Source organism: Tauraco erythrolophus, chromosome 5 (genome assembly GCF_009769465.1).
Source record: "Tauraco erythrolophus isolate bTauEry1 chromosome 5, bTauEry1.pri, whole genome shotgun sequence".
In the NCBI taxonomy this organism is placed as follows: domain Eukaryota; kingdom Metazoa; phylum Chordata; class Aves; order Musophagiformes; family Musophagidae; genus Tauraco; species Tauraco erythrolophus.
Genome location: NC_141469.1, coordinates 58,910,512 through 58,935,147, shown reverse-complemented (window position 1 = coordinate 58,935,147; position 24,636 = coordinate 58,910,512). Strand labels below are relative to the sequence as shown.

Sequence of the window (24,636 nt, the reverse complement as noted above, 5' to 3'; positions counted from 1 at the left end):
ACTTCAGAAATCTGAAACATTAATTGCAACTTCTATCCTAATGTAATATGACTCCAAAGTCTATTGCTTTTAAATACTAGCTGCTCAAAATGAGTTATTTGGATAGCAAAATGAATAATCTTTCTAGTCCCCGTAAATGTCAACTGTAGGATTAAAGGATTTAAATGGTCATGTTTCTAAACCTAAAGCTTGAGTACTTTAAACTTCCCCATCTGAAGCAGTGGAAGGATAGACATGTAAGACCATTTTTGACCTTCCACTCCCTATGCCTTATTGATGAGCTGATTTTGACTATCGAGTAGGCAAGTGATTCTCAATAGAACTGAATCAGCCTGCTTTGCAGATTATTTACAAGAAGGTATGAAACGATATATAAGTGACTTTGTGATCTCCTGATGAGCAAATTAATCACCATTCAGTGACATTGCAAGCTCTGCCGCTCAAAATCTGAGGCAGATATTAGAATTAGTGTTTTATGTTCCTTGCTGCAGAGCAAGATGTGTCCTGATTGTCATAGTGACAGATACTTTTTTATTATGCTAAAACAGGGCCACCTGCAGTATCTGCTTGATTTAAGTCAGTAACTTCTGAAAGCAGCATGCAGTGCCAGTATGTTCTGGATAATTTTGTGGCCTTGAGCTAAGCATGTAACCTTCTGCCAGAGGTGTGTTTTTTTTTTTTCCTCTGTAATGCAGGAATAATAACACGTACCCACCTCACAGGCGTGTTGGGAAGATTAATTAGTTTATGTTTGCAAAATGCTTTGAAGATGAAAAGCGCTGTAAGTGCTAAGTAATATTATCATCTTTCATTGCTATACTAGTTACTTCTTAAAGCAACAATAAGAAGTTAATTGGTTTTCAGGTTCCAGGTGATAAGGATCTGTTGACTTTTAAAGTTATTCTATTAGCTACAGAGTAGTACTAAGAAAAACATTTCACTTTTATTTGATTAGAAGTATATTTAGCTCATGCTCAGTGATATGCACACTTGCTCTAAGGTATTCATCTAGTTGAAATTGGCCCCTTGTGGGTCATGGTGTGTAGATGAGCTAAGGATCTGGAGACAAAGGGCAATTGTGATTCTCCAGGGAAAAATCAACCTTGGATATTGGCAGTAGACTGCTTGATCAGGCATTTCCACACAGCCTTGGGTCCACAGAGTAAAAACCTTGTCTCTGACTAGTCCAGTTGCACAGTAAGAGAATTAAGTTCTTGATTGTAATGATTAAGGATTTATAAGGTTAGCAAGGGGCCTTCACAAGGACTTTCAGCCTCATGGAAAGGAAGATACTGTAGAGGGTCTGTAATTGCTCTTAAGTCTTTCTGTAGCTCATATACGGAGATGTATGTGCGGCTCCTGTCCATAATAAAAAGTAAAGTGAGGACTGGGGAGATAAATAGATCACATGCATGTCTATGAAAGATGACTTCAGCATGTTAACATGTATGGAGGGAATAAAGCTAGAGAAGCTTGTGGTTAGAGACAAGATGAGAGGGAGGAATGAAAGAGGCTGGAGAGTCCTGTCTGTCCTGTCCATTGATTCAGTGCTTAGGGGTGAGAGTCAGGGCTGTAGGCCAAGCTGTGAGTGATTGCCCGTTCCATCACTAGCAAATAAATGCAGAAAGAGAAGCAGAAATTTTAAATAAGAACAATTCCTCAGAAAGTTCCGTGATACTTTTGGAAATTAGTTTGTGAAATGCCACAACTTACTGTCTCGAAAGCCAGTACTCAGTGTTACTGAGCTTATTAAAGCCAAAAGAGGAAATGGCAGAGCCACGGGAACACGTTTGCCTGAAGTTTTGTGTTTCTAATTTTTTGCTTTGCAGTGCCATAAATATGAGTCATAAATCCTTTCTTGTCTTCAGTATAATGGACATTTTGCTAGAAAATTGATTTAAGACAATGCTACACTACATTTATTATGGGGGTTTACAGAATGGAAACCCTTTTTGGGGGTGTGAGGAGAAGTGTCTGAGAGAGGGAGTAAAAGAGGTTTTCGTTTCTGTGGAAATCCTCAGGTCTATATTCTCCATTGTTTCTTGCACTTAATCTGCAGCGATGATCTGAGCACCTCATTCTGTCCACGCATTGCAGAGCTGATTCTATGCATGTGAGATACTTGTTTATGAAATCCTACAAATAGAAACGTATGGGCTACTCTGAATAGGTGTGTTGTTTTTTTCTTTTCTTTATACCAATTCAGAGCCAGTTGAACTAATGAGGTTTTCTACCATGCCATGAGACATATCCCTCCGTGGGTCTGTCCGCTCACTTGTGGTGGCAGACACCTTGCCCTCGCAGAAAGACAGAAATAACCGTTGAGTTTTCTTTCCTCCCCGTGTGGAGGAATAGCAGTGAGCCTGAGCTCTATTTTGCGTGCTTCTCTTCATACCGCCTCCTTCCTCCTCATGTTCTTTCCCAGTTTCAAGCCGTATGTCATGTCTTAAGCGTCGGACTGACCTTAATGTGGCAGTTCATACCTGTCAGGTCTGTGGTTGTAGACTTTCTGCAGACTGGATATCCATCATCTCTACATTGCTTACCCTTGGGTCATATTTTCTTCACATCTATCAGATTTATGCTTTATTTGTATTGTGTAATAAATGGATGCTGAGATGTTGATGATTTGGTCCCAGGATCTAAAGATTAAGATAGAGGCCTAAGATGTCTATACTGTCATTTTGCTTATGATCAAAACTTTGTGTTCCTTGCTGCTCATGGAGTTGGTATTTCTCTTTTAAACCGACAGAATTGTGGTTTTCTGTGATTCCCCCCCCGCCCCTCCCCCCATTGTAACCCATGATCTGGACAGCTGTGTTAGTTTCTCTTAAATTAGTTTGTATATTATGTAACCATAGTCATAACACCAGATTTTTATCTAAAATCCCCAAATTTGGAACCGTAATCTTTAAATTATTAATTAATTTACTGGAACATGATTGCTGATGCTGTGGCTTGAAGCTTTGAATTTTGCAATTGTGAAATCATCTTCAGCTGACTTTAATCTTACTCTGTGGTAACTTCAGAAGGGCTTGATGAACAGTCCTTTATCCTTATACTGGATTAAGAAATGCTTCTTATGTTCTAGTCTGTGGATTAGTACTGAGGATCCCCTGCCACACTCAAGTGTAACAGGGAATAAAATTGAGTGTCCCATACTGCATAGAAGAGTCTGCATGTTTGAACCATAATTTGGAAATACAATGGCAGGAAGATATTGTGTTTCATTCGCATTGACTCTGCTCTATTTCTTAAAATAAAAACTTTCTCAGGCTAGAATTTCAATCAATGTCTCCTTGTGATTCTGTAGTTTCATGCTAGTAAAAATACACGACTGGCTTAAATATCATGTTTGAAATACTTTATTTCCCACAAAACGATGTGTGGGTTGGTTTTGTGGGGTTTTTTTTTGTAGAATTGACTCCAGTTTTGAGTCTTACATAAAGCTCTTCTATCAAGAGTTGCACAGTAAGTGTAGCTCAGAGAACTCACAGTATCTGACACTAACTCTTTCAGAAGTCACTGAGACCATGACTTAGCTCCCCCCATACGCTTTTGAAAGCCCGTAAGGAATGGGAGAACTGTGTGGTTAATGTTTGCTCAGAATGACGAGCACTTGAGAATTGTATGCACAGTTGCTAAGATTTAATATAATAATAAACAGCATTAAATTATGTAGCTTACTGGATATATTGGAGAAGCAACTGTGTTTCTTCCGAATTTTACAGCTCCACTCTAAATCAGATAATGACAAGAAAAGGAGGTTAAGATGGAAAAGGGAATAGAGCGGAAAGGTCAAGAAAGAGCGACTAAGAGGTGACAAGGAGGAAGGCTGTGATGAGTGAAGAGAAAAACATAGGAATTAAAAACAGGAGGAAAATGTGATACAGTGGATTAGGATGGTTTAAATTTCACAGATAATTTTCACAAAAACAAAAGAGAAAATCGGGCTGAAGTAACAACAAAAAACGCTGCCAAATCAGAAAGAAAAAAATGTTAACATAGGCAAAGCTCATTACTTGTCAGTCTTCACTGCGATTTCTTGCATCCTAGCAAACAGAACTCTGCAAGTACGCCTTTGAAAACTCCTTTTTAGCAAATATATTGTGAAGTTTGTGTGACAGAATGGATGGTATCACATCTGTTACTCATTCTCTTTTGTGTAATTGTATTCTACCCACCTAATATTCTGACTTCTGGAGGCAGCATTTGTACACTTCTTACCAGTGTTTTATGGAGCATTCAAGGCCTCTGTTTTGCTATTTTCTTTTTTGAATCTTTGTCCCTTCATTTCCAGCCAATTTGTTATCCTACAAATACAAATTCTACATTTACTTCCAATTCTGTCCTTCCTCCCAAGAACTTTCTTTACCAAGGACCACCTTTGTAAGTGTGTTACACTGTTTTCCCTGATAAATGGGAAAAAATAATACTTTATTTACAAAGAAGTTACATATTTTTCATTAAACCAACTAGGATTGACACTTGAAAGAAAGTAGATGATGTTTTAAGATCCCATAGGATTGCGTGGAATTCTTGCTAAATCAGTCCAGCTCTGCTTTGATCATCTGGGAAGATGACATCTACCCCACGTTCTCAGTGGTCTTGTAGTGACTGCCTAGTGACCTGAGAACAGAAGGGACAGTTTTGCACCCTCTTGTTATATACAAAGAAGCTCTTTTTTCTGTCTTTGACTAGCACATAATTGAACTCTGTATTTTTGAAGAACTAGTAAAGTGAACAGGGCAGCCAGTTTGCAGTTAACAGAGCTGGTCCTCCATAATTGTCATGCGTAGGAGTTTGAAAGGCAAGGTACTATTGAATCAGGTCAGTAGTGTTCAGCTTTTGGTTGTACAGAAATGATGAAGCATTTCAAAGATGTGGTGCAAATGTGTACTGGCTTCTGCTCTACAGAAAGTGTTCAGAGGTATTGAGAATGAGCTCCAGGTAAAGAGCTTCAAATAGGAAAAACATGCCCACTATTTAATGTCTAAAGATGGATACAAAAGGAAATAAGTACTTTTCCCATATCGACATAGTAGAAAACAACATGGTCCTTGCAATAACACTTTGACAACAGTACTGCTTATACAATAAGCTTATATGATAAGCATTGTATTATGAGGACATGTTTGCATAAAAACCTGAGAAAAATGTTTTTCCTCAGTTCCTTTCGAAATAAATTAGACTTCTTTTTTTTTTTTTTTTTTAAATAAATAATCAAATAAGAGAATTGAGGAAATGTAAGGGAGAAGATTGGTTCTACTAAGGACCATGATCATAGCTTTGCATCTGTATGTATAGCTTTAGTTGTTTCACAATTTTTCAGAGTTTAGTGCAAGTATTTTTGTCATGCATTATCTCAGAGTGATTATAGGGAAAATGCGCTTGATTTTTTTGAATGGCACAGAGGTGTTATAGGTAGACAGAAGAAGGCAAGATACAAAGTAAGAATAGATTAGGAAAGGGACTGACAAGTAATGAAGGATGCAGAGATAGCAGATGTGGCATGAAACTCCCATCAGAAATATAAGCAAGAGCCAAACTAAACAGAATTTTGAGTATGGACTTGGATTGGTTTGGGACCTCTGCCTTTTCGCTACTGTCTGTCCTGTTATGACAAAACCAAAATCAGCAAAGACACTCAAACTATAATTCCTCTGGCTGCAAAGGTAGAGGTGTGGATGTATTTTTATGATAGCTACACAGATGCTCCGGAGGCTTTTCAGTTTTTTATTCTCTTTCTTGCCCTCTTTTCCAAAATAGTCTGTTGTTGCTAAAACCTGACTTGTCAACTTATCAGCGACTAATAAATTACAAAGGACAGTCCTGAGGATGCCGACAAATTCTCTGTTGGATGTTTTTTGTTCATTCCTTCTGTTTGTATCTTTCTGCTTTTCATGGTTTTTAAGAGAATATGTCTATGTATATATTTAGTATAGATCCACCTTAGAGCAAGGACTGACAACTGAAGAACTATGGGACCTTTTCTTTTGTTTAGTAGTCCTCTTCAAAAGCCCGTTTGCACAGATAATGTTTCCAACTTGAATCTGAAGTTACTGTGGATATCTTTGAATAACTTCCCCAATTTAGGCCAGGGAAACAAATGTAACACAAGTGCAGCATTGCACCATTGTGCATTGTTCCATTTCATTTCAGCTGTTAACTTCTGACTTTCTAAAATAACACATAATTTCTCTGTACGTGAAACTTGCTTATATGCAATATTTGATTAAACTGAAAAAAAATACGTTTCTAGACAGTGTAACCTGTGTGATTGTGGCAGAGAGATATATACACACACGCACTCACTCTCTCTTAAAAAATAGTTGTTTTATATATATAAACATATATATATTAAAATTGGGATACTTTTTTGTATGTATTCAACTAATCTAGTTAAGGAGGTACACCAATTGTACATGGATCATTGCTTATGCAGAAAGTGGTTGCAACATAACAGGTAGATGTGTATAGTTACTGTTGGCAAATCCTGTGTTTTTAACAGTGATTGCTGCATAAGCTCCTGAAGGTTATTCTAGAGTTATTACATTAATTTTGTTCTTGTCTGCACAAATGGAGAGTGTCAGCATTCCTTACACTACCCATAAATTGATATTCCTAGCCAAGACAAATGCAGTATCTAATGGTAGAGTGATAGTAAACAGCATTATTGTCAGTTTTAAAAACCGTGCTTCATGATACATCATCCCAAATAGCCCAAAACCCCCAAAGGTGTCTCCAGAACAAGTCTCCTTGAAATGTTTTTCAATTTTACACTTCTTAATTTTTAAAAGGAAAAAATACCACAAAGCATTGTGCCTGTCTGGTTATTCTGTATCTACATTTTCTTCTCAGGAATTAGTTCATTACAATTGCCAAGTTGTTTAAGTCTTTATGAACTGTTGAGGCACTTATTGTCAGTGGGAGAAATTGCAAATGTGTGTGTAGTGTAAGAAACTGATGATTAAATCCCTCACATTGAAGTCATTCTGGAAAGGTTAATTAGAAACTCTTCAGAACACAAGGAGGAGAACATCCTCTCTTCATACTTTTTTTTCCCACTGAGCTCCTACAACCTCTTCTTCAATTCTTATTTTTATTTCATAGTGTTGTTCATTATTAGGTAAAAGCCCCCAACTATTCTGCTGCCCACTACGTCTGTGTCCCAGCCATATTCGTCTTCCCCTGGATCCTGGAAGACTTCCTGTTTTCATTGTTCAGGAATCTTAAGATGATGTAAAATTTTTGTATCACGTATGTATGATTTCCTTTGGGATATAAATGCTATACAAATAGGTATTTTTCCATGTTAACCTTTTGGATTGGGTTTTCTGGTTGAGTTTTTTTCATTTGTGTAGGCAACTTACACAGAGTACAATCCTCTTAGTAAAGCTCTTAGGAAAGCTTTAATTCAGAAGATGATTTAGCCTGATGTTTCTAAAGCTGTTAGAATGTTTCTGGGCTATGCTGTAAAACTTCTCAGTGTTGTGAAAAACTCTAATATATTGAATGTGATGAGAGAGCAATATACAAACCTGCCCTCATTTTCTATTTTGACCCTGTGACATGCTATTTTGGTTTTCTTACCATTCATAAGAGGGGGGAAAAAAAGGAAAAAATATTTTACACAGAGGTAGGTTGTTGTAAACTTAAAGTACAAAATACAGTCCATTAATAGATGGTAGGTGGTATGTTGTGCCTGAGACCGAGTCTCCTAGAAAGTGATCATGGAGAATGTTATACAATGCCTGAAGTAGTTTCTCTTAAAAATAATAGTTTGCTTAAGAGGCAAAAAAAACGGAGAGGGAGGGAAATAGTCTCTTTAAATTGATGTGTCTGCACAGAAGTCTCCCTGAGTGATTCTCTGAGTGCAGAGAGGTCCTTTTCCCAGTGCAAGGAGCATGGGGCTACGTGGTACAGGCTGCCAAGCTTGCAAGGCTCGCCTGCTGCAGTTTGTCTAATTGTGTCTCAAGAGGCAGCATCTATGTCCAGCTGCATCCTTCCTCGCCTCCAGGTCTCAGCACCGTGAGGTTACGGGGACCATAGGCATAACACCTTGTAGTGTTGAAGTCAATGGCGGTTTTGTTACTGACTCAAGTAACCTCATCTTTGGTCAAAAATACCTCTTCACTTTCCATTTTGCTTCCCAAAACCGTGTTCTTAGAACCAATAAGATCCTGCATGTGCAACTGTGTATACACCTTAGCTACTTAATGTGTGTAGGTACACCTGTATACATACACACCTGCATGTGGACTTCTCCTATATTTGGTTCTGACTTTAGGCAGCTGTTAAAAACGTAGATTCATGTAATAATGTACCAAACACATGAAACCAGTGTTCTAGACTGTAACCCGTAGCATATGTTTAAGAAAATGCAAAATAATAAGCATTTTAGACACTTTACTACTTTCAGCTTTGACCCTATTACCACTGGGCAGTTTGTTTGGCCTGTTTGCTCCTCATATGAGTTTCAACTCTCACAAAACCTGAAAATTCGTGTGGCATAACAGCTTTAAAAAATGACAAGATACTACCAATGTGCACGGTAATCCCTTGTTCTTATACCCTTCACACTGTTCAGACATAGTCATGGATATGCATAGTCCTTTTATATTTACTTCTCCAGCTGTATTTTTGTTGAAATATTTATTCACAGCTGCATAATAAATACAGTTTGATTTGTACCTAATTGTAGTAACTGATTTTCATTATTTATGAAAGTCATTGTCAGAATTCATTTATAGTTTTGACTGTGGAGAAACTTACAGCAACAACTTCATATGACCGCTGCAATAAAATAATTAACTGACTCACTTAAAACAAGTCAATGAACAGGGCATTAACTCTTGATATTTCAGGAATTGTTTGCACTTTTGTACTCACACTTGTGCAATTCTATTACTTTCTGATTGATAGAATTCTGTTCTTGTTGTATTATAAGCTTTAATTATCTAATGTATTTTTATATTAAATGACTAATTTTGGGGAAATTAGGATGCCTGTCTGATTCAAAAATTGAATGTGTGTTCTAATTTATTCCCAGAGCTATGAAATAATTGTGGGCTAGGGTGGAAAGCATTATGGGTATAGGCATGCAAATGAGCTTGCCAAGTGTCTGTATACCATAAAACATCTTAAATCTGTGGATATAAAAGTAGGATGAAGACACAGCCATTAAAAAGGCAGTCATTTTTGAGTGTTGCATAATTTAGACACTTTAAGTTACTGAAGTGTCACAAGTTTATTACACCTAATTTATTAATACAATCATTTGGGATTCACTTATGTCTCTTGCTCTGCCCCAAAACAGAGGCTAAAAGTCTGTTTAAAATGCACAGGCTCTGCTTCAGGAGTAAAAACCTAAAATGTTTCTCAAAATACGGAGACACAAAAAATAACAACTTTACTGTAGTCCTTGCAGGTATTTGGTGGCCACGTTCCTGTTTGTTTATAGTTGTGTGTCAAAGTAGGACAGAGAGATCCAATAAAGACCAAGTGAGTTTGGTTCCCATTTAGTTTTTCCATTGCTACACTAGGTGACATCTGTACAGGGAAGATAGCCTGTTGCTTTGGCCTCTAACCAGCTCAAAAAAGAAAGGAGAAAGAAGATAATCTTGTCAAATACCTTGTTACTGCTTTCACACTCTGAGGAAGGGGTCGAGGGGGGAGGAAAAAAAAAAAGGAAAAAATTAGTTTGTCGTTTATTTTTAATCCTTTTGTGTGCTGAATTGGCTTTTCTTAGTTTGCAGGTTCTATTACGTTTCTTTCCTACCCAGGAGCACTTCTGATGTGGTTTAAGCAGTTGACAAAACAGTGCTGAAGTGTAGTATGAGTGAAAAGGGGCACCACAGAGAGCTGGAGACAAAAGAATCCACCTGATTGTAATAAATGTGGAGTTTTGACAAAACACCTTGTGTGATATCTGAGACAATTATACACATGAAGAGTTTTTACTTTTAGGTTCTTTTAAATAAATAAATAAAATTCTCACCTTTTGTTATCTTTTTTTCCCCTAATCAGGACAGAATTTTACCCTAAGGCAGTTAGGAGTTTGTGAACCAGCAACTCGTCGAGGACTGGCGTTTTGTGCGGAAATGGGGCTCCCCCACAGAGGTTACTCTATCAGTGCAGGGTCAGATGCTGATACTGAAAATGAAGGAGTGATGTCTCCAGAGCATGCCATGAGACTTTGGGGCAGGGGGGTCAAATCAGGGCGCAGTTCCTGTCTGTCGAGCCGTTCCAACTCAGCCCTCACACTGACTGATACCGAACATGAAAACAAGTCCGACAGTGAAAATGGTAAGTTCTTACGCATATGCCCATATATAAATCAATGTTTTATTTGCTGTTTTGGCTGACATTCGATAATTTTAAATCATTACAGGGATGGCCTTGAATTATTTAACTTTTTTTTTTTTTCCCTCTTCTTCCTAGCAAAGTCAATATTCAATATCAGTCCTAACTAATGCAAGCTTTGGGTGTGATGTTTTAGCTGTAATTTTGAAAGAGTTTGATCACAAAAAAGATTAGCTCTGTTTTATCTCAGGCCATGTCACCTGTTACCCTTTGCGGAACAGCTAAGTGGTGATAAAGTTGATCCCCAAGGCCAGCTTGCAATCAAAGGTTTCATTGTAAACTCTTCTTCAAGACATCCTCGAGAAGTTGCAGAATCTCAGAGTGGATGAAGGAATGCAAAGAATAGCTTATTAACAGGGCTTATGTGATTGGAAAACAAATTTGATCGTGCTTTAAACTTCCTAGTTGATGAGAGCAATTGGAATTGTGGTGAAGAGGGACATGTGGCCTTTGATGTGCCTGGGGGACTGGATTACTGTGCAATTAAAATCTGCAAAGAAAACCTAAACAGCAGCTTTGTAGGATGTGGGGGTATGACCATTGTATATTAAGGCTTAGTGTTTAAATGAAAAGAGCTTAATACAATTGACTGATTAATTTTTAAAGCTTTTCAAAAATTTTTTGCCTCCACTTGAGGTTATGAACAGAACCTAATGTAGTATTAAATGCGAAATGCACAAATCTTAAAAAACATTTTATCTTCTCTTTATTTGCAGATCTTCAGCTTTACTAGAATTAAAATGGTTGTTCTATTAACTTTATGACTTTCTATATGACAAATTCAAGAGGAATAAAGAAAAAAGAATAAAAATAAAAATTAGAATGATGGCTATTACCTGCACGTCTACGTTTCATTTTATTAATTTATTAAACCTATCTGCTCAGCTATACAAAAGTCAGAGCAGTTTGAGTTCTATCCTCTGACAATAGCTGTAACACTGTGGCAAACAGCAATGTAGGTGTGTATGTATGGTAATCTTTAAAAAAAAAAAAAGCATTTTTATTTTAAATTGCGAGCAATAATGTTTAGTCCTACCTATTTGTTATTTTAACTTAAGTTTGAGGAGACAAAACCAAAGCCATATTTTGATATTACTCATACTTATTGCCTTTCCACTGGTGGCTGATTCTAACTGAAGATGCCTGTGTGAGAAAGCTGGCTGTTTCAGATGGGATCCTCCTTTTTGTGTTGGACTTAATGCTGCCTGGTACCTGGGGAGACAGCACTCAGTGTTTGCAGGTGTCTTGTCTCGTGCTTGGAAAATTGTTTTGAATTAGAGGCAAGTTTTGAAAGAGGAGGACCTAGGTAGGTACTTGCCTACCTCCTTTTGGCAGTGGAGTTTCTGTTGGATGACTCTTGGTATTTCAGCTGCAAAGCAACCTAGAATAAATTGTTGAGCAGTTCTGTGATTTTGCTTTTGAAAGGTCTATGCTGAAACAAATTCTCTTGAGTCTTTTGTAAAACCCTAGGTTAATGATCTTGAAAGTACATATTTACATATACATGCACATACACACGATTTCCTTAGAGAGTCATATCTTTACATTGCCAAGGAGGTGACTGCTTCAGAAGTGCAGTAGGATTTGGTATACTTTTTTGTAAACTTTATATTTACAGTTTTTGAAAAAGCAAGATGCCTGATTACAATATGCCAAAATCTCCTCCATGAGCTTGAAGTTAGAGGTTTTTTTTTCACGTGTGAGAAGACTGTGAATGTGTTAGAAAAGGCATTATTCTGCACTGATTAAAATTATGCAACAAACGTCTGATGTTTGATACAACTTCAAAGCGGAGTTTAGTCACTAAAAAGGATTGCAGTTGTTTTATTTATTGATAGAGAGGCCAGCAGTCCAACCTAAGAAGGCACTAGGACTGCTGTGAGTCTAATGAAATTTTGATGGCTTGGGAGTCCCCTGGGGTTATCAAACATGTATAACTCAGACCATGTCATGGGTCGCCATTTCAGTGGAGATGTTACAGAAGTGGTGAAAAGCTTAATCTTCTTTGGTATTTTTTCACTGGATTTTTGTTTCCACTGAACATGGAAGATTTGGCTGAGAAATGGTTTTATACATATAGTTAGAACTCAGTACGTTAAATGCTCACAGTAGAATAGAGAATATAATTTAAAGCCAGGGAAGCCATATCATCCTGGCAGGCACAGGTGCTCTAATCAAAAGACCAAACTGCAGGTGTGAATTTTGTTAATTTATGGCCCGAAGTTAATAACTGTGCCAGTATACTGTTACAGTCTGATACATCTGATAGCGCTTTGAAACCAAAGTTAGACTTACCAGGAGTACTCTGTACTGCGTTCTCCTTTGCTGCGTGTGAAAGCTTCTTGACTGCATTTTGATGGAATTGTTTTATAGACAGATGCATTTCTATGCAGCATGTTTACCTCTAAGGTAGATAAGGAGCAACAGATTATGATGAGCAGAACACAACACCAGATCATACTTACCTCACCTAAGGCTCCAGTTCTTGAGTGATCCCACTGCTCATGCGCTAAAACTATCCAGTGTTTACATAGTCCATTACGATAAGCAGACCTTATTGGAGTTAACAAGACTATTCATGATGTTGAGAACTGTGACTTATCTTACAGGTTTATGAACTCGGGATTAACCGTTTGTTGAATGTAGTTGAGGTTTTCTTTCTCACCAGTTAGGCAAGAAGAGGACTTTGACATGAAAACATTATTTCCTTTCCTTCCTTGTAACCATTGTATGTATTTGCTCTTCTGAAATAGTTGTGGACTGCATATCCCTCAGGAGGGCGAAACTGGAGATTCTGTTGCATAGCTATAGTGAAAAAGTGGAAATAGTTTATTGAAGATATTAACTTCTATTTGTCGAGGTTTCAACATTATATTTCTAAGATCCTACAAAAACAACCTACATTTGTGAATAATATTGGCAGGACTAGAAATTTCTTTAAACAAACAATATTGCACATGATTAAGTTGCAAAATTTTAAATATGCTAATAACATACCATGAATGCCAGCAGTTTGGTGTGGTGTGTGTTTGTTTTTTAGAAAGCATTAGGACTGTTTTCCAAACATACGGTTTATAGATGTGTTCTTATGTCAAAGTTTTAGGTTACTGCTCAGTAAATCATTCTGAAGAGCAATATTTTTCTTTCAGCTCATTCAAGTTCTAGCTATGATTCTTGGCATCATATTCGAAGAGATTTGTCATGTCAGCCTCCCTGAAGGAGGAACCTGCATCCGTTGGTCTGGGCAACCTACCAGTGTCACGTGCAGTATGATGCGTCAGTTGGAGCACACTGAGCACGCGTGTGCTTCTTCAGGCTTTCTTCTCCATTCCCATTGCAAGTTATTAAATAAATGCTGCATCAAGAAATTTATGTTAGTAATTGTTCTAGGAGCTGTGGCTTTGAAATACAAGCAACTCATCTTTTACATGCTTGCCAGTAATTTTATTGTTAAGCTGTTCTAAGACTACTAAAGCTTATCTTTTAAGCTTAGTAAATATTCCAGCAGACTGTGAGCTAGAGGTTATAGTTATGCTTCAAATGGCCCTTTTGCTTAAAGAGTCGGTATGTTTTTAAGATATCTTAGAATCCACTTATTTAAATTATTTTTAAATCCATTAAACTGCAATCCCTGACTCCATGAAACATGAGAAAGCTAATAAGCAAAACATGAAAGTTAATTGAGCAAGTTACTCGTAAAGTCCAGCTCCGTGTGGAGTTACTTATTTATTTTAAAGTTGTATGACTGGTTTTGTATACGCTTTTTGTGCCATCCTGAAACTCAAGTTGTGGCAATGATTGTGTTTGGAAAGTCACTCATTGAAGTCTTAAGCAAGTCCAGGTCACCTTCTATCCCTTTGATAGCAGTATTGACAGTGCTTGTGAAAGAGTTGGGCACTCTGGATGGATGCGTGCCATGTAGTTCACTCTGCCCACAGCCACGAAGAGTAGCGGGGTGTCCAGAAAGTAGTTCTGATAGCACTGGAATGTAGGGGTTTATTTTCTTATTTAGTGGAAGTTTTGCCTTGATGGGGGTTTGTTAGAAGACCTGAGGACATCCAGATGTAGCCAAATAAAAAGAAGAAATGGAGAGAGGAGTATGAGATTGTGGCCTCAGGCAGTTGTTCTGAATTGGTTAGATAAATGATTTGAAACTTGGACCCATTTTTCACAGACACAGAAAAGCAGATATTGCTGGTAGAATGTTCATTGCTGAGGATTTCTGTGAAGAGAAAGTACCAATTTATCGGCTGCATGGGCACCTGCTTGCTTCCTCTCCACCTTAGCTGGTTTCTGAAGATAGCATTCTTGTGAACCTAATACTCTCTTGTCCTTCCAGAATGGTGAATTTACTGGCATTCAGATCTCTGAAAACCAAGAAATACATTGGTAAGATACTTGTCAAGACATTTTAAATCTCTTTTCTCTAACCCAATACATCTATAACGTATACTTGAACTCTGCATTCTTAAATAATGCACATCATTCAGGAAATAGTGTTACATGTTTCCACCTGTTTAACATCCTTCTTTACGCTAAGGCAAAACTTGACTTAGATGAACTCTACTGAATAGGAGCTGCTTGGTACCTGCTAGCCAAATGCTGAGCCTACTGATCAAAACCAGCCATATAGCTGATGAATTAATATTCATCTTACTGCCATACCATCATTTACAGCTTCTTCACTCTTTCCCACAGTCTTCCATCTAGTAATTATCTACCCCTCATTAAGCATGCCAGTACTTCTTAAATGCTGCTTTGCTGCTGGGAAATTTCATGATCAGGAAATCAGTCTGGTTTATTGTTGACAGAAGTCAGCTTTGAAATAATATTTAATATCTAAACAGACGTATCAATTTTTCTTTGGTTACAGACACAAAATGTATGGAACAGAAATCCATACATGAAAATAGTCATCCCTGTTTTTTTGCAATATTATCACAAATTTTCTATAGTTACGTTGATTTTCAGATTCTGTTATATTATGATTGTAGTTCTATGGATATATTTCAATAAATCTTCCTAGCATTCACTGTTAATTCAGTCAACAATCATGTTGATAATTCCTTTGGCTAGTGATAGCCAAAGAGGGAACCACTGGACTGACCTTTTTCCAGTAACCTTTTGGGATCTCCTGGATTTCAGAGGTTTAAGTGTCTCTGAACTTGCTGTTGAGGAAAGGCATGAGATTCCAAAGTGCCATCTTAATGATGCTTTCATGATAGGAGTCTGGTACAGAACATCAGGCCAGAGGATGAAGCTCTTTGAAAACACTTAACCAAATTTTCTGATGCATAGGAACTGTAGGCTTAACAACAGTTGACAGCAATAAATTTAGAATTGGGGTCCGCAAGGAAAAACAAATCTCTAAGAAGCAAATTTCTGAGAATTCACTCTTGGCTGTTAAGCTTATAAATCCTTCTAGCACTAAGGAGTGGTGAAAGAGGTGTTTAAAGACCAACTGTCATAGCTCAGGATATCTCCAGAGATCTGAATTTCAAGAAAGAACCATGCAGAAAATGGAAGGAGGGTTAAATTTGTGAGGAGGAGTTTATAAAGATGCAACTGGGGAGATCTAGACATGCAAATAAAATTGAGACATTATCAGCAAAAAAAGTGAAGAGTTGTACAGAAACATGAATGCTAAGAAAAGGGAAAAGAAGTTGTTTACTTAACAGTGAAGGAAGGCTGGTAGTACACTGCTCGTATGTTTTCTTCTGGTTGTTTTTGTTTCAGCATTTGCTACCTGTGTAACTGATTGCAGAGCTAACATTCATACTATTAAATAAAGGATTAGAGGTTGCTTAGGTAAATAAAATTTGTCCTACATATATAGTGTCTACAGCCTCTGGGCTTTTTATGACTCACGTCTGAGAAATCATTGAGGATGGATATGGTTCATGAAGGCAAAACCAAACAGCACAACTTCAGAAGGGGCAAAGAAAAGGGGGAGGAACCTGCCTAATCAGTTAGACAGGAAACATACTAGAGAAAAAATATAAAAAGTTAATGCTTTGTAACAATAAGCATGTGTTTGTACTAAATGAGTCTTGTAAAGCGATGCAAATTTCCTTCTGTGATAGCATTAAGCCACACCTTGATAAAGAAAAAGGAGCAGATGCTAACAGTAATACGGATTTTGATATTAGTAAGGCTTCTGACACTGTCTCACGCCTGACATACTCATAAGTAGAGACACAGGGTCTAGGTTCATTGTTGCAAAACAAATGTGTAACTTGTTGGAAAAATCCATAAAGAATGGTTATCAATATTTCATGAACTGGCAAGTTGAATCAAATAGTGCTCCACGTAGTGTGTCAAGATTTTCTTAATGACTTGGATAATGCAAATAGAATGTTGTAACCTGCAAAGAATCATGTACATTTTGTAGGACAGCATGAAAGCTAGAGAAATAATTCCGCATGAAAAAATGCATTTCAGTAAGTAAAAGTGTAAAGACCTACATTTAAGTGAGAATAATTGAATTTCCCAAATGTGAGAAAGACAATTGGCTGAATCACAGTCCTTTAGAAAATCATGGAATAATTCGGCTTAGAAGGGACCTTCTGAGGTCGTGTCATTCAACCATCTGCTTAGAGCTGGACTAACATCAATTTAGATGAGATTGCTCAAGGCCTTGTTCAGTTGAGTTTTGAAAATTTACAAGAGAGATGCCATATCAGCTCTGGGCAACTCTTCCGGTGCTTAACCAACTTCATGGTTGATATTTTTCCCCCCTTTATATCTAATCAGGGTTTCCCTTGCTGCAATTGTGACCACTGCCTTGGGTAGTGGAAGATGAAAGTTAAATTTCTACGTTTTGCCTTTTCCAGGCTCACTCAGCTTCTCCTCAAGTTGTATGCCTTAGCATTCCAATCATCATGGTCAGTTTCCACTGAATTCATTCCAGTTTGTCAATGTTGTATGAGTACTGGCAAGCCCCAAACTGAATATTGTACTCTAGATATGCTCTTCAAATGCTAAATAAAAGGGACTAATCACTTCCCAGGATGCTGGCTTCATCCATCTGAATGCAACCCAGTATGTGGTTAGGCCTTGTTGTTGAAAGGGCACTCTGCTGAACTTGACCACGTTGACTCCCCAGGTCCTTTACTGCAAAGCTGCTTTCCAGTGGGCTCCCGGCTAGAACTGTTAGATGAGGTTATTCTGCCTTTGGAATTCATGAGGGTTTTTCAGCCAATTCTTACAGCCTGTTGAGATGCCTCTGAAAGGCAATCCTGTCCTGCAGTGTGTTGATCACTCTCTCCAGCTTGGTGTCATCCACAAACTTCCTGAGAGCACATTCCATCCTATTCATTCTCAATATGTTAAATGTAGTACAGACATAAAACAACATCAGCCCCAATATTAGCCCCTGAGGAATACCATTAGCATTGGCCAACAGTTGGCCTTTGCACTACAAGACTATTCTTTCAGCCTCTTCATACAAGTTTTCTGTAAACTGCACTTTGTAGCTCACTCATCTAGTCCATCTCTCTCCAGCTTGGCTGCCAGGATACTGTGGGAGCCCATTTTTGAAAGCCTTTCTAAAGTCTAGGAAAACAACATCTGTTGCTTTCCCTTTGTCTGCTGAGCCAATTATCTGTTCATAGAAAGCAATCATGTCGGTTGGGTGAGATGTGCCTTTGGTAAATACATGCTGGCTGTTCTCGATCACTTTCTTTTCCTGGAGCCCTATCCAGGCATATGAAGGGTAATGCCAGCAGTATTTGTTTCATAAGCTTCCCTGGGACACTAGGCTGACTGCCTCTACTTCCCCACATCCTCCTTGCCCTTCTTCAAGATAGCATGACCTTTATCTTCTAAAAAGTCACCAGGAACCTTCCTCCATTACCATGACCTTTCAAGGAATCAGAGAGTGGCCTTTCAATGACATTGGTCAGCTCTGCCAGCACCCATGATGCCTCCTGTCTAGTCGCCTGGACTTCTGTATGCCCAGCTTGTGTAAGTGGTGCCTAACAGCTTGCTCTTCCTCTGCAGCGGTAGAGCTTCTCAACTATGGTTGAGCTTTGACTTTCCTTTTCCCTATCCTGCATGTCCAGGAAACGTTTCTAACTTCCTCCTGGGTAGTCATCAGCTGAAGGTCATAGTGGTTATTTGTTAACGGTGTTTTCTGTGGTACATGAGGGCTCCTTCCATGGGTTTATAACATGTCTTTTGTATACAGCACTGCTGAAGTTATCTGCCTGCTCAGCAGTGCTGAGTAGCTGTGTCTCTGTGGCTGGTTTTGGGATGACATTTTGAGAACACCAGCCAACTGGAGGCTTAGAGAAAGGTTAACAAGAATTATCAGAAGTTTTAAATGCACCACACCAGAAGAGATTTAAAGAATTCAGGCTGTTGCACCTAGCATGTTTTGTCTAAATGTTGCTGCCATTCTAAAGGGCATGTATGGCAAATAGGACCAGAAGGAAACAGCAAAATGTGGAAGTTAGCTCAGACATTGGCATTCCAAGGATAACTTGGTGAAAGGGATTGTTGGGTACCATGCCAATATTTCCTCGTGTAACGTATTTTCCAAAACAATTCTAAAACGTTGATGTAGTTCCTCTTGGTCCTGATTTGTGGGAGAGGATGGACAAAAAAAATTCTTCTCTTCCTTTCTGGTTTTGTTTTCTGTGACTCAATTGTGTTACCATTCAACCCAAAAATTAATGTGCAGGAAAGGCATTGAGAAAATGAAGGCAATAAAAATGTTGCTCTGCAATTTAGTATAAGATTAATATTTATGTCTTGTTTATTCTTCTAATTGGAAATGGTTACTTTCTGGTAGATTTTTTTTTTTTCTCCTCGTTTTAAGATTGATATAAAAATATTGCTGTTCAGTCCTCCTAAACAAAACGTGTTCTTCTGGATGCGCTTGCACAAGGAAATCTTAAAGAAAACAACTCTGTTTCATTTAAGCTGTGTTTTAATTGTAAGGTTGCCATGAAAGCAAAGCTTGCTTTGCACATTTATAAACTGATGATCTCTGCTGTTTTGATTTGGAATGTGGTTTTGATGTCCTTGAAAAATCACAGTGGTAGCAGTAAATTGTTTTAATTAATGAATTAGAGAGCAACAAATTTGCTGAATCAGGTTTATTGACATGATTATCACTGGAATAAAAGAGAGAAAAAAAATGTCAGAGCTGTGAGATTATTTGATTTGTTGTCATTTGGAAGCAAGTTTCTCAGCCACCACTTCCTTCACTTCATATATAGAATAAAATTAATGGTAGCAGTAATTTCTAAATAATACCAGTTCTAGATAAAGAGTAGGCTTATTCATATTCACTTGTGTTAAAGATATTTTTTAAACTTCATCTAATTTTAAAGGTGATTTTAATTGCATTTACTTGTATAATTAAATATGTCATATTGAGAAATAATTTAATCATTATTTGAACTTTAAATGTAGGCTATGCTATTGTCAGAGTATCAACAACAATTGTAGGAGATAGCCTTTGTATGCTGGTCAAATAACATCTAGAAAAAATTTGTCAATATGATGTGTTTTTTACAAAAATCTACAAAGGCTTTTGGAATAGGCAGTTCTTTAAAACTGAGTCTTGTTAAACTCATGTAAAGATGTATTTATTTTGATGTTTTCTGAATAAAAAATTCTATTTCTTTGATTCCAATGAGAATTCAGTTTGAAAGTAAGTTTCAAGTCAGATTTGAAAAATAATTCCTCTTACAATTGTTAAAAAAATATGTGAATTGAACTGATCAGAACTTTTTTTGGTCTGTTTAATGTGCTGCCTGATCTATTGGCAAAATTTAAGCTTTTTTTCTTGATTTAAGTAGGGAAGATGAGGTCTCAAATCTTAGGAAAAGAAATGCTTGTTAACAAGCTGTGGGTTTTGATTTTTATTCCACCTCCCTCTCATTTAGTATACCATTTTCTTCCTAAATCATATAGGCTTTGTGTTTAGTTATCTGTTGTTTCCACTTCTATGTTGTAGAGAAAGAGAAGTGTGATTTTTAGCACACTTGAAACCAAGTAGAATAATTTTTTTTTTTTGCTTTACATTAGAAACCCTTCAGTCGAAGGGCCTTTGACACCTGCTGCATTCTTTGTGGGTTAGTCCAGGTTTCTATATAGTACATGACAATTTGCAAAATACTTATAAATATCTTGCTTGTATAATTTTTTTTTTTATTTTCACAATTGTGAACCCACAGCATCAAGTTAGGAAAGATGAGAGAGAACAATGTAAAATAACTATGGATTAAATTATGAATATGCAAATGGTTAATAGGTGTGTGTATCTCATCTGCTATCAGAGCATCCATAATAGATTACAGTTTTCTTGTGGTTTGAAGGTTCTGTGCAGCTGCTGTGCCAGGTCTATGCTGCTGCTGGTGAATCCCAGGGCCCTGGGGTACTGTGGCTGCTGACTACGTACGTCTGAGACAAAACGTGAGCATTTCCAACTCTGGTGCAGTTTTTGCAGCAGAAAAAGAAGCCACTGACCTGGGAAGCCCTTGTTTGGAATTGTCAGGCCGCAACAGAATAAAGACTAGCAACAGGCTGACTTTTCTGGTTGACTACATTATGACTGCTTTTCGTCCTTTGTGGTGAAATAGATGCATAAATGTGTCTGTGGCTGTGTATGCATATATATGTCTATCCTTACAAGACCTTTTCTTAAACCGTTTTGTTTTCACAGCTTATACATGTTCTTACACATTAAACATACAGGGTTGAAGACTGTTTTCTTCTTCAAATGACCTAGAAACTTTCAAGCATTTCCATAGCGAATCCGTGCGCAGTCATGATCATAGGCAAAGGAAAGTTATTCTGGTGTTACACACTGCCACTGACCTACTGTATGCTGGGGAAAGAGACTGATTTGGGTTTTTTTCTCCCAGTTGCTGGTATTTTATGAACGTAATACTTCTATAAACTGCTTTACAGTTACAAAGAAAATGCCTTGTATAATTGCTGATGACTAATGTTATGGCGTCTCAGTCTGCACCTGTGGCAAATAGTCTAAAAAATTTGGGTTGTTTTGTCTCTGTACGAAACTTGAATTTATTTTTGTAGTGAGTTTCATGCAACCAAACTACTGGTCACTTGTGCAGTTTGCAGAAAAATAGCAGAAATAAGAAGTCTAAGATCCTTTTTGGCAACAGTTCTTGGAGAAGGTTTCAGAGTTGTCTTTTCTGCCTGCCGTTGAAGATGGATATTGAATGTTGGATATTGATGGATGTTGAAGATGGATATTGAAGAGGGGAGATTTCGATTAGATATAAGGAAGAAATTTTTTACATTGAGGGTGGTGAGGTACTGGAACAGGTTGCCCAGAGAAGTTGTGGATGCCCCATCCCTGGAAGTGTTCAAGGCCAGGTTAGATGAGGCTTTGGGCAACCTGGTGTAGTGGAGGATTTCTCTGCCCATGGCAGGGGGGTTGGAACTTAGATGATCTTTGAGGTCCCTTCCAACCCTAACCATTCTATGATTCTATGAATGTATCAAGATAATTTATAATCTTTGAAGTTCTTTTGAATTTTCAGTTTCCGAGATAGCTAGGTCAAAACGACTTTGAAAGGAGTGGCCTCTCTTGTTACTATTTGGTTAAATGGATAGTATCCTGTCTCCTTCCACGTAGAGTTAACCAGAATTGTTCAAGCTGCTAAGTTCTTCGTTGCATGATTGCTGTATGTTCTATAAGGAGATTTATTTAACATTGCTTAAAAGCTGCACTCAGTGGGGAATTCTGCTGCTCATTCCCTTAACTACTTTAGCTGCAGAGAACATATGACGTCTTTTTCATTAACTATCTTTGCTGCTTGTTTGCTTTCAGTGGAGTTCTAGGAGATTGTTATACTGTTTTGTAAACTCAATATTGCTGGGTCCTGTCTGCTTATGGCAATTGAGATAAGATTAGATGCTTTTGTTAACAGGCCCCAGACTTTAAATTTATAGGGACTAGGCACCGTCTGCTCTCAATTAAAGGTCCTGAGCTCTGAAATTAAATCCTTCCATTGGTCCATTAGACTCAATCTTTTGACCTGAAGTCATGATAAGGCTATATTAGCATCTCAAGCTTTGGAAAAGTGAGGAGTTCATGCAGGGACAGTACTGGTTATTCCTTTTAGTCTTTTTATCAGTGTAGTTAGAAGGCAGAAAGTAATGATTGTTTTTCCATTTTACAGGTAGAGTGAGGTTTTTTGAAAGTGCCCAGGAGATTTAAAGCTCTCATCCTCATGAGTTCTAATAGGACTTGTGCTCCTAAATCATATAAGTGCTATTAAAAGTCTTTCCCAGAAAAATCAAATTAATGTAGAGAATGTTGACAAAATTCATAGAAAGACTTGATATAGAAGCGGGTTGAGTGTAGAAGCCTGTTGTGCCCAGACTCACGTTTGCTTTCTAGATTAGCTGTGTTTTGCCTCAGCTGTCTTTCATTGATACCATCTGCAGCTGTAAAATGATGGGGGATCTTAGCAGAAATCCTGGCCCTAGGATTGTTCCACTAGTGCTTTTGCTGAATTTATATCTATCCTGTGGTGTGTAGGTGTTACAGAGAAGAAATAGATGGATGGACAAACTGGTTCACATTTCTCTGGTTGTAATTACCACCACCAACCCCCCGCCCCCTTCTCATTTCCTTTCTGTATTTAACTGAAAATTGAGGTTTGTTCTATAAAAATACAGCAGGGAATACTGTGGAATGGAGAGAACCTATAGCCACAAGCTTTTTAATTCCAAAAGAAAAGATCTAAGATGCCAAATAACTACACTGGTTGTTTAAATTTAACTTCAGTTCTTGATACATATTAAATGTACTTTAAAGATTTCAGAATCTGGTACTTCCTCAGCAGACTTTGGTTTAATTTATACAGTGCTAGTAATTATCTGGAAGATAGTAAGAGTATTGGTTTTGAGACAAAAATCTCTTCAACTTTTAAGAGTATTCCTGTCTTACCCCAAAATGCGATTTATTAGAATGTTTTGGGTTCTACTGGCCATTAGGCTGTGAGTAGAAAAAAAGCAAGGAGAGAGTTCATATGCCCGTTTTTATTCCTTTCTAACAATTCCCATGACATAAAAAATGCAGCAGTGTTTGACTTCATACAGGGAGCAAACAAAGTCAAAGTGACTGCCTTCTCAGCGTGGAAGGAATGACTTGTGACTGCTTCACCTAAGTGTTGCTTGTTGGCGACCTGTCAGCCAGAGGTTAAACTCAAGAATTCAGTTTTTTATTACTCTTCTCAATATTTTCCTTAAGTTCACCTAACTCTTTGTCCAAGTCATAAATTTCTTATTCACAGGGCAGCGAGGATACTTCTCCACTCCCAGCGCTGCCGAGGTTTATACTTTCAAGGCCGACTGCAGTGCCATTTCCTTCTGCCATCTTGATGCTGCTAAGGCAGTTTTATGTAGTTATGTCACTCCTCTGTTGTTTTTTACGTTGCCAGAAGATGGCCGTACCTGCCAGCTGAGCCCTGTGGCTACTGGCTGGAAAAGACTGAAATACTTTTTCATGTCCATGGGGAAAACCACTCTTCTTGCTATTGTAGCAGTTACAGTTCTTATTTCCAGCAAGGCCAAGTCTCAAGCAAACAAGAAGCTATTGTCTTTAAAAAGTTAGGTTTCACTACAATCTAGGTGTAGCCATGTGACAGCTTTTAATTGGGTTCATAAACAGCTAGGTAAAATATTTCTTTTGTCTGCTGCCTGCAATTTGGAGCTCATAAAGTTTATTAACTTGGAATATATATATTTTTCAACATTAGCTAAACTAGAATAATGTTGGAGTCCTCATGATACTAGGTATTACATTTAAACAGCTGTAACAATATTGAAAAAATGGTAACAGTCTGTGTACTTTTAGTTAGCAAATTGCTTTAAGAAACCACAATTTCATTTCTTTCTTGTTTTCTTACAAGTTCTTTGTTCTTTGCAGTATCAAATATATTGATTTTTATGAAAAAGTTAATCGGCTTACCTTTGTTCAGAGTGGATTTTTTTTCCTCTGATCAGCTCTACACAATTGAATTTTTCATCCTCTTTTCTGAGGTATTTCAATGTTATGAAAAAAGCATTAAAGAGAATTCTGATAAATTATTCCTTTAAAAAAGAATCTACTGTAATGCACTTTTGTTGAGGCTGGAGAGTTAATTGAACTCAAAGATTTCTGTTTTGTTTTCAATGGGAAAGATATATTCTTGGTAAACACAAGAAACACTGTCTCTTGGGGAACTGGATTACATGGCTTCCTGCTGATTCTGGTTACCTCAGAATTCATAATATGAATTT

The 24,636-nt window shown here is 37.6% G+C and overlaps 1 protein-coding gene across 7 annotated transcripts in view; it reads left to right on the top strand.

The window, feature by feature from the left end:
- The window catches only part of TENM3 (teneurin transmembrane protein 3), a 321,876-nt gene that overhangs the window by 4,790 nt on the left and 292,450 nt on the right, over positions 1-24,636 (top strand). For 5 of the 7 annotated variants that reach the window (XM_086612223.1, XM_086612221.1, XM_086612220.1 and 2 more), the window contains exon 2: positions 10,030-10,308. The exons of the other annotated variants lie outside the window; for them this stretch is intronic. In XM_086612223.1, coding sequence (XP_086468349.1) covers positions 10,030-10,308 — 279 coding nt within the window. The remainder of the gene's footprint in view (positions 1-10,029; positions 10,309-24,636) is intronic. 7 annotated transcript variants of the gene reach the window in all.